At 41.2% G+C, this 11,236-nt stretch overlaps 1 protein-coding gene across 6 annotated transcripts in view; it reads left to right on the forward strand.

Moving 5' to 3' along the window:
* Window positions 1-1,295: 1,295 nt before the first annotated feature.
* The window catches only part of LOC127639558 (AMP deaminase 2-like), a 27,217-nt gene continuing 17,276 nt past the window's right edge, over window positions 1,296-11,236 (forward strand). For 3 of the 6 annotated variants that reach the window (XM_052121627.1, XM_052121628.1, XM_052121629.1), the window contains exons 1-4: window positions 3,586-3,686; window positions 8,068-8,198; window positions 8,268-8,398; window positions 11,105-11,173. In XM_052121627.1, the coding sequence (XP_051977587.1) occupies window positions 3,599-3,686; window positions 8,068-8,198; window positions 8,268-8,398; window positions 11,105-11,173 (419 nt within the window). In that variant the 5' untranslated portion in view covers window positions 3,586-3,598. Of the gene's footprint in view, window positions 1,435-3,585; window positions 3,687-6,923; window positions 7,064-7,679; window positions 7,863-8,067; window positions 8,199-8,267; window positions 8,399-11,104; window positions 11,174-11,236 lie in introns of those variants that run through there. The other 3 variants (XM_052121630.1, XM_052121631.1, XM_052121632.1) reach the window with 3 other exon arrangements.

The following is an 11,236-nucleotide window of genomic DNA, read 5'->3' on the forward strand; positions in this document are numbered from 1 at the left end:
TTTCTCTCTCTCTTCCCGCCATATGCAAATGAGACAGCACACATCTTAAAGAGACAGTACACTATTTATCAACCCATCCATAAAATTCAGTCCGATGATGGCAACTTTTTCTGCATTAAAATACGTTCTCTTATCCCCTCTTAATATGCAGAAACGACTGCATGTAGATCATTTGTAGATTAATGTTCACGAAAACTGTCCATACAAACGTGACACCATTAACTATTTTTAGGACTTTTAGGCAGACGAGGGACGTATTCAGCAAGATGTTTTGAAAGTAAAGTTTATTTTTTTGCAATTCTGTTCGGTGCAGAAATGACATGCTTTTACTCATCAGAACTATGTCAACGTGTAATCCGGTAAAAATAATATGAAAGACATAAAACAAACAAAATAAAAAAAGTTTTTGAACCGTAAAAAAAAATAAAGCTCAAAACATTTGTATTTGTATATAAGTGTATTCAAATCAGTGTAGTACAGAAATAACCAAAGAGTTTGTGTATCTCATATATACGGAGACACTAAAGGGTCAATGTGGTGCAGAACAAATTAGTAGCATAGGAAAAAAATTTGCAAATGCTTTTGCGTTAGGTTAACGCTAACACACACACACACACACACACACACACTCTCATACACACACACACACACACTCTCATACACACACACACACTCACTCTCTCTCACACACACACACACTCACTCTCTCTCACACACACTCACACTCTCTCTCTCACACACACACACACACACACACTCTCACACACACACACACTCACTCACTCTCATACACACACACACACTCACTCTCTCTCACACACTCACACTCTCTCTCTCACACACACACACACACTGACACTCTCTCTCACACACACACACACACACACACACACACTCACTCACTCTCATACACACACACTCACAGTCTCTCTCTCACACACACATTCTCTCTCTCACACACACTCACTCTCTCTCACACACACACACTCACTCTCTCTCACACACACTCACACTCTCTCTCTGTGTGTGTAAAACAAACTGGCATTTAAAGGGTTATAATGAATGAATATTTGGTAGTTATGATCAGGACTGATGTTGGTTAAAATTAACTCATTAAAAGTGGAAAATAATATGAATATATAATATTATTATGGCAGTTTTTGACACAGACATTTCTGTCCTCTAAGGTCCTCCGAGTAACATTTTTAATTTGACGCACAAGGGTTAAAATAACTCCAGTTTGACCCGCTTTGACCCGGTTCTGTTCCGATCGTAATTAAATGTGCGCAGGTCCCTTTAAATCTCGCTCCATTTTCTGCTTCCGTCCTTCATCAAAGTTCCTGTAAAACTCAACCGGACATCTGCGATCAGATAATCTGTTACAAATCATCAATTTCATCAGCAACCGAATCAGATCAGAATCAATAAACATGAGTGAGTCCAGAACAATCAACACAATAAATATAACATTAATCAATACTTTACAGCAACATCACACAACTGTATACAACAATAATACATAATAATGTGATTATAATAATGTGACTGCCATTAAACGCATTAATATAGTATATAAGCAGTGTTTATGTGGGTATAAAGTGCTCATCTGGCTGTAAGTCAATATTGAATCATATATAATTCATTAAAGTGAATGTTTAACCCGGTTTCACTGCAAGAGAGATACTGAACTTCCTCTTTACACCCTCAGCTGAAATGCTGCTCATTGTAATCGTGTGCATGAGCTGTAAACAGAGTTTATATCCGTCAGTATTTCTGGACTGTGAGATTGTGTTCCAGTAATGAGGTGTTGACAGCGATGGTAACATGAGATATGAGTGTTGAGATAATTGTAGAAACTCTCTGGCTGTGTGTGGATGAACAGCATTGAGATGATATTCTAAAGCAGAATTACACAGAGTGGTTATCTGAGTTACTGTAGACGCATGCTTGATTGACAGAGCGCGCGCGAGTGCGCATACTGTATATGAACGCGCGCGTGCGCACTGACCGACTTCCATGTAGAGAACCAGCACGAATCCTAATAAAGATGGACACCTCAAAATTCATACAGATGTGATCGGCTCCTTATGAATATATCTCTGGTGATGATATCATAACGTGGCCTGCAAAAGATCGCTGGAGGGCTGTGTGTTGAGTTGCACTGGTTTAGTGCATACTAAGCAGTATCTACTGTATACTATGTCATTTTTTGTGTAAATGAAGTATACAGTATACTGTGTTGTATGCTATTTAAAAATAGTCTGCATGTTGCATAGAATACTTTCAAATAGTATGTATATATGTAGCGATAAACATTTCATACAGTAGTATACTATATTGTCACATGACCTTGTTAGGGTACAGAATGGCCTACTACTCACACTATTTCTGCCATAAACAGACAGTAGTGTATACTGTCTAGTAAAGAGTATACATGCTGCATAGTAAACATTTAAAAAATAGTATGCATGATATTTTCACAAAATAGGTCATGAAACAGTATGAAAAACGCAACGATAAACATTTCAAACAGTAGTATGCATCGTTGTCACACGGCCTTGTTGATTTAGTTGGAATGGAATACTAGCATACTACATACTGACGATTATCTACTGTATACTACATACTATTTGTTTTAATTGAAGGATGTATACAGTATATACTGTGTAGTATGCTGTTTAAAGTAGTATGCATGTTGCATAGTATACATTTGAAAAATAGTATGCATACTATTTTTTTCAAAATAGGTTGTGAAACAGTATGAAGAACTCTATGGCCTACTACCATACTACTCGCACTATTTCTGCCATAAACAGACATGGTAAAATTAGTATGGGTAGTATGCCATTCTGAACTCGGCCCCTGTTGATTTTGTTGGATTGGAATACTAGCATACTACATACTGCACTGTATCTACTGTTTACTACATACTATTTAAAGAAATGAATGGTGTAAACAGTATATACTGTGTAGTATGCAGTTTAAAAGAGTATACAAGTATACATTTGAAACAGTGTGAAAAACACAACAAATACAGTATGCATTGTTGTCACATGACCTTGTAGGTTTAGTTGCAATTGAATTCTAGCTGCATACTGCAGTACTGTATACTACATACTTTGTTAATTGAATGGTGTAGGTAGGCACAGTATGCTGTATTTAAAATAGGATGCATGCTGCATAGTGTACATTTAAAGTATACTACAATGTTGTCAAATGATCTTTTGATTTTCATTGATTTTGTTGCATCTTTAATTCCGTGAGTGGCGTCCAGTTATCGCAACATTGAACATGCAGATGCATTCCCTGCACACAGAACTGTAGCATCCTGCAGAAATACTACACACTAGTACACTTCTCCAGTAAGTCTTGCCGCATGGTTGTCGCAGCAACATATCAGAGTGAGGCTGAGCATGTTGGGAAATCCTCTGATGGAGGACGGGGGGTGGGGTCAATCGCTCAAGGCTCCGCCTCCACTACTGCGCTAAGAGATCCCAAGCCCCGCCCCCTCACATCTCCCTGCACTGATAAGATTGTGCTGGCTCTCGTCCCTGTATCTCTCTCTCTCAGTCTGGTGTGCAGACAGACAGTTGACAGCATGTCGGACCCCGCTGCAGCTCCAGCACAGGTCAAAACCAAAATAAACCCACGCAAGAGAGGCAGTTTACAGAGCCGGACCAGCCCGGGTGAGTCCCGTCACAGAGAGATGGACAGGGTGGGGTGCATTAGAGCAGATTGCTTTAAGCTCTTATATAATCTGTTGTCTTTTATGTTTTAAATGCACTTTTCTGCAGTTAGTCTGAAAGCACGTGATGTGGATTCCAGTCATGCATTAATGATAGTTAGTGTCCCGGTTTGGGACGGTCGGTGGGGGAGTCCTGTTACCGTCTGATTAAACTGATCTCAGATCAGAGAGAGAGAAACACTGTTACTGTTCTCAGGATGTTTGGTTTGTTCTGTACTGAACATAAAGTGTATATAAATATGTTACAGCTATAATGTAATTCTACAACACACATTTTTGCATACAGTGGAAAAACTATGTTTGGTCATTTTAAACCTTATCTCTGTCAGCCAAATTGAACCCGTTGCCTTGGTGATATTTAAATCATCCGAATGCAGAACAACAAAGATCAAGACGTCCCGATGATGCAGGTGTTCATGTTTGCATGCAGTTAACACACACGCACATTATTAATGATCGTAAGTTGCGCCAAAACAGCACTGAACCCGTCGGTCCCTGGTCGGGCTGGTGGTTGACATTGTCATGTGTAACATTCACTGAATGATCATAAACGGTCAAACGCGTAATATACAATGACAAAACAACAACTGTTTATTATGTTGGACTGTAGCGCCACCTGGTGGACAGACTGTATCTGGCTCATAGATCTTACTGTGTGTGTGTGTGTGTGTGTGTGTGGTGTTGTGTGTGTGTGTGTGTGTGTGTGTGTGTGGTGATCTATCAGGCTGAGGGCTTTTACAGTTTAAGGACAGTTAATCAGAGAGATCAACCAATATTACTCATGTATTCACCCTTGACATTTTGATGACCCCCCTCACACACACACACACACACACATTCGCTATGTGCATGAGGACATGTCAAACACTGCTGTTGTTTTTATATAAAGCTAATTATAAAAACTAGAGTAACACAAACTACCACGGATGCACCACGGAAAAAAATCAAAGAGGTAATTTTGACTATTTCTCACAATTTCGACTTATCTTGCAGATTTGCTCATTTATATCTTGCAATTGTGACTTTATATTTTGCAATTAAATTTATTTCTCACAATCATGACTGTCTCTCGAAATTTCGACTTATTTCACAGAATTGCAACTTTATGTCTCACAAATACAACTTTAAATCTCATAATTAGAACTTTATCTCTTGCAACTTTGTCTTAATTCTCAGAATTGCAATTTATCTCGCAATTGCATCTATTTCTTGTAATTTCGACCATTTCTCTCAACTTTGACCTATTTATAGAACTGCAACTTCACATCTCAGAATGGCAACTGTAAATCTATAAACAGCGACTTTATGTCTTGCAACTTCGACTTTAGTTCTGACAACTGTGACTGTTTCTCGCAATTGCAACTTTTTGGAGGAATTGCAACTTTATATCTCACAGTAGCAACTTTAAATGTTACAATGGCGACTATTTCTACCAATTACAACTTATTTCTTGGAACTGCAACTTATCTCGCATTTGTGACCATCTCTTGTAATTTTGAGTTATTTTGTGGAATTGCAGCTTTACATCTCACAATGGCAACTGTTTCTACCAATTACGACTTATTTCACAGATTTGCAACTTTGTCTCACAAATACAACTTTAAATTTCACAATTGCGACTTTATATCTTGCAACTTTGACTTCATTCTCAGAATTGCATCTATTTCTCGCAATTTAGGCCTATTTCGTAGAACTGCAACTTTACATCTGGCAATTGCAACTTTATATTTTGCTATTTCAATTTTATTTCTCACAATTGCGACTGTCCTTTGAAATTTTGACTTATTTCACAGAATTGCAACTATGTCTCACAAATACAATTTTAAATCTCACAATTGTGACTATTTCTTGCAATTTCGACTTAATTCTTGGAATTGCAACTTATCTGCAATTATGAACATTTCTCGCAGTTTTGACCTATTTGTAGAACTGCAACTTCACATCTCACAATGGCAACAATAAATCTCTCGACTGCAACTTTATATCTTGCAACTTCGACTTTAGTTCTGACAACTGTGTCTGTTTCTCGCAATTGCAACCTTTTGGAGGAATTGCCACTTTAAATCTTATAATTGCTACCAATTACGAAATTTTTCTTGGAATTACAACTTATTTCGTTGAATTGCAACTTTACATCTCACAATTGCGACATTATATTTTGCAACTTCTAATTTATTTCTGACAACTGCAACTGTTTCTCGCAATTTCAACCTTTTGGAGGAATTGCAATTTTATATCTCACAGTTGCAACTTTAAATGATACAATTGCGACTATTTCTACCAACTTTGACTTATTTCTCAGAATTGCAAATTATCTCGCAATTGAATCTATTTTTCGCAATTTTGAACTATTTTGTAGAATTGCAACTTTACATCACACGATGGCAACTGTTTCTACCGATTACGACTTATATCTCGAAACTGCAACTTATCTCGCGATTGCATCTTTTTCTTGCCATTTCAACTTATTTGGCATCTCACTGTTGTGACTTTGTATTGCAAAGGCAAGTTTTTTATTTGCAAGTTATAAAGTCAGAATTACGTTTCTTTTATTTGTTATTCTGTGATGGATCAAGGCACCGTACTATGACACCAGATGTTGCCAAAGGGAGGTTTAGTCAGATTTAACTCACAATTTTGTCCTCGAAGTGTAGCTGAGTGAACACACACACAATATAAAGACTTTATTAATCTTATTTTAAACATTCTGAGACACGGTATGAATATTTCTGTGTGTGTGTGTGTGTGTGTGTGTGTGTGTGTGCGAGTGTGTGTGTGTGTGTGTGTGTGTGTGTGTGTGTGTGCGAGTGTGTGTGTGTGTGTGTGTGTGTGTGTGTGTGTGTGTGTGTGTGTGTGTGTGTGTGTTAATCACAGCTTCTAAATATGAACCTTGTGTTTCTGTGTGTTTGTGTCTGGAATGTAAACCTCCGTCTAGACCCTGTTATAGACATCAGTTCAGTCTCTGTCTGTGTGTAGCTCATCTAGGTGCTGCAGATGTGAGTATGAGTAGTACTGTAGTACACTACGAACACACACTCTGGCTTTCCCAGGATTCCTCTGTTAAACACACGGGGAGGGAGGGGGGATACGTTGGTGCATTCAACCCACAACTCCCCCCACCTCCATCTGCAACGTGGTACGATCCAAACCAGAGTCAACTCGACCGTCCCAACAGAGAGAGAGAGAGAGAGAAATAGCTGCAGCGTTATTGAGAAAAGAGACTGTAGATCACAAACACACGCAGACAGACAGAGAGACAGACAGTTTAGGAGTCGGATTTGATCCTGATCATCCTAACAGAGAACGAGCTACACACAGGTACCGCACACACACACACACACACACACACACACACACACACAGCATCTCATTACCTCATTAACAGATTCTGAATTAATCACTGATATGTTTACAGTAAGTTCTCAAGTGTGTGTGTGTGTGTGTGTGTGTGTGTGTGTGTGTGTGACATGTACAGTCTTAATGATGTGGAACACACGTCACATAATCACGTAATTAGTCATGTGATGACAGTCCTCTATGAACACAGATTTTGTGTCGTCACTTTAAATCAATCTACATTTAGTTTGCAACTAAAATGTGACCTATAAAATCTGTCTCCATAGTTACGTGGTCCTGAGTGTGTTCACGGGACCGTCTGATGGATATTGCACACTAAATATGTGAAGCGCTTCATCAAAACCGCAAGCTGCAATCTGATTGGCTGGCTTTACGCGAATGGGTGTTGCTGTCTAGACGATGAACCTCGCTTCTGTAACCGGGTCTGATAGATTCACGTCACTTACATTCTCGTAAAATGATTGTTATGTGGCTTGTTATACGTATCACGCCAATGAAAATGACCACTAGAGGCGCTGCAACAACAATTACTTTTATTCTCTTTCACACAAATCACGAGTTATCAGTCTTTAAACACTTGTTCCTCACATGACGCTATCTTATGACATCTAAACACTTTTATTATAGCGCAGGACTCATTTTAACGTTTGCATGACATCATCAACTACGTTTACAAGCTTGAGTGTGATTGAATTGTGCGGTAGCTCGACTGATTGAGCGTTGCACTTGTGAAGGAGCGGGTACGAGTCCTGAAGAGAACGTGAGTCCAAAATGTCATTTTTCATCTCACATGTGCTTTTTCTGACACTATCGGTTGGGTTTAGGTTTAGGGTCAGAGGTCGGTTTTGTTGAGTTAAAACATAAAAGTAACCCATTTTACTCCCATAGTCTGCAGAATAAAAGAATCCAACATAATCATCAGCCAAACTCTTAATATGCTGAATCACGCTTGTGTCTGTCTGTAGATCTATGCGGTTCGTCTGATCAGAGGCCGTTGCTCTCTCAGCGTTCTCTGCCCGTCACGCCCGTCACTCACAAACATCTGCCGATAGACCTGCGCACGTCGATGGACGGGAAATACAAGGAGATCGCCGAGGTGAGTGTGTGCGGTTACTGTAATGGGTATGTTAACGTGTGTATGTAATGAGCATGAGTGTGTTTGTAGGAGTTGTTGGCGAGGAGTCTGACCGACAGTGACATGCGTTGTGCTCCGTACGAATTTCCCGAAGAGAGTCCCATTGAACAACTCGAGGAGAAACGACACCGTCTGGAACGCCAGATCAGCCAGGATGTGAAGTAAGACACACACACACACACACACACACACACACATACAGTCACGTGATAAGATGTGCGGATTGACGGTCTCAGAAGCGGAGGCAACTGAGGCTCGTCCTCCGCCACCCGGATTGAGGCGAGTGACCGTGCCACCACAAGGATCTACTAAGTAGCGGGAATTGGGCGTTCCAAATTGTGAGAAAAGGGGATCTAAAAAGGGATCGTTTAAAGGGACAGTGCACCCAAAACTGAAAATTCTCTCATTGTTTACTCGCCCTTATGCCATCAGATGCGTATGACTTTCTTTCTTCTGCAGAACACAAAAGGAGATAATTTAAAGAATTTGATACAACAGAAGTTGATAGTGAGTCACTTTAAAGCTTGTAAAGCCCCCAAAAGTGTCTTTAAGTTAGTCCATGGGACTCGTGCGTCATATTTGAAGTCTACTGTCGTTATTTACTCTTAAATCCAATTATAAATGGCGACACATCAATAACATCAAACCTCACTGGATCTTATCCATCTCGTAAACAAACATCATGACACAAGAAACAAGGTCTTATTTTCCTCCCCGATTTGGAACGCCCAATTCCCAATGCGCTCTAGGTCCTCGTGGTGGCGTAGTTGGTGGAGGACGAATCTCAGTTGCCTCCGCGTCTGAGACCGTCAATCCGCGCATCTTATCACGTGACTTGTTGAGCGCGTTACCATGGAGACGTAGTGCATGTGGAGGCTTCACGCTTTTCTCCGCGGCATCCACACACAAATCACCACACGCCCCACCGAGAGCGAGAACCACATTATAGTGACCACGAGGAGGTTACCCCATGTGACTCTACCCTCCCTAGCAACCGGCCCAATTTGGTTGCTAAGGAGACCTGACTGGAGTGTGGTAGTCGGCGTCTTTACTTGCTGAGCTACCCAGGCCCCCTTTAAGAAACAAGGTTTGATGTTAATAACAATTTTTCCTCGTGCATTTTGTGGGAACTCTTAATGATTTGGTTCCAGTATTTGTAAAAATAAAGAGCAAAACCAGTTCTCGATTCCCAACCGCACTGGTCACTTTATATCAATGCACCCGTTTAGAGTAAGAGAGTTTGTTTCTCCTGAAGTCTGTGAACCAAAACATCCTAAAAACTTCTCCGAGCACTCACGGACAGACACAACACTTCAGTGTTTGGGTTTATTTCATCCATTTGTTTGGGTTTGTTTGGGTTGGTGTCACACACACACACACACACACACACACACAAACACTGAGATGACGTCTGTGTTGCTGCAAAAGATCATTTTCTTACTCTGTATTTTTGTCCTATTTTACAGTCAAGGTTTCTAAACATTCTTAAAACTAAATATATTCAAGCAAAATGGCAGAAGTCTTGTTTTCAGAGAAATATGATCAAATGAAGTGATGTTTAAACTTAAAACATGAACAAACTGTTCGTCAGTGGGTTAAGAAAAATAGACATATTTTCCTTTTGGATGAAGAATACTTTCTTAACCCAGTTTATTCTTGTTATTAGCACAAACCTGGCTAAATTTAGAAATGTAGTCTGTATTAGTCTGTATTAGTGTCTCTCTCTCTCTCGCTCTCTCTCTCTCTGTATATTAAAGTCAACATGAAAGTGTCTGAAACCCATTTTACCTCCATAATGTGAAATGTATCCCAATGAAACTGGATATTCAATGAGAAAAAATGGGACTTGTTTGGATGTGCGGAGAGACTCCAGTCAGGTCTCCTTAGCAACCAAATTGGCCCGGTTGCTAGAGAAGGTAAAGTCACATGGGGTAACCAAATTGGGCCGGCTGCTAGGGAGGGTAGAGTCACTTGGTGTAACCAAATCGGCCCGGTTGCTAGGGAGGGTAGAGTCACATGGGGTAACCAAATTGGGCCGGCTGCTAGGGAGGGTAGAGTCACATGGGGTAACCAAATCAGCCCGGTTGCTAGGGAGGGTAGAGTCACTTGGTGTAACCAAATCGGCCCGGTTGCTAGGGAGGGTAGAGTCACTTGGTGTAACCAAATCGGCCCGGTTGCTAGGGAGGGTAGTGTCACATGGGGTAACCAAATTGGGCCGGCTGCTAGGGAGGGTAGAGTCACTTGGTGTAACCAAATCGGCCCGGTTGCTAGGGAGGGTAGAGTCACATGGGGTAACCAAATCGGCCCGGTTGCTAGGGAGGGTAGAGTCACTTGGTGTAACCAAATCGGCCCGGTTGCTAGGGAGGGTAGAGTCACATGGGGTAACCAAATTGTCCCGGTTGCTAGGGAGGGTAGAGTCACTTGGTGTAACCAAATCGGCCCGGTTGCTAGGGAGGGTAGAGTCACATGGGGTAACCAAATTGTCCCGGTTGCTAGGGAGGGTAGAGTCACATGGGGTAACCAAATTGTCCCGGTTGCTAGGGAGGGTAGAGTCACATGGGGTAACCTCCTCGTGGTGGTGATTAGTGGTTCTCTCAATGGGGCATGTGGTGAGTTGTGTGTGGATCGTGGAGAGTAGCATGAGCCTCCACATGCTGTGAGTCTCCGCAGTGTCATGCACAACGAGTCACGTGATCAGATGCGCGGATTGACGGTCCCACCCGGATTGAGGCGAGAAACCGCGCCACTTTGAGGACCTACTAAGTAGTGGGAATTGGGAGAAAAGGGGGATGCAATTTGTGTGTGTGTGTGTGTGTGTTACTCAAATCTGCTGCTTTGCCTCACCTCGCCCCCATCGTCCTCCTCAGGCTTGAGCCCGAGATTCTGCTGCGAGCAAAACAAGACTTCATGAAAATAGACAGCGCTCCCGACCTCGAGTGAGTCACATAACTGTCTCTCTCTCATTGGATGTTTCTCGCCATACTGTCTGTCTGCAGGTG

This window comes from Xyrauchen texanus, chromosome 48 (genome assembly GCF_025860055.1).
Source record: "Xyrauchen texanus isolate HMW12.3.18 chromosome 48, RBS_HiC_50CHRs, whole genome shotgun sequence".
Classification (NCBI taxonomy): domain Eukaryota; kingdom Metazoa; phylum Chordata; class Actinopteri; order Cypriniformes; family Catostomidae; genus Xyrauchen; species Xyrauchen texanus.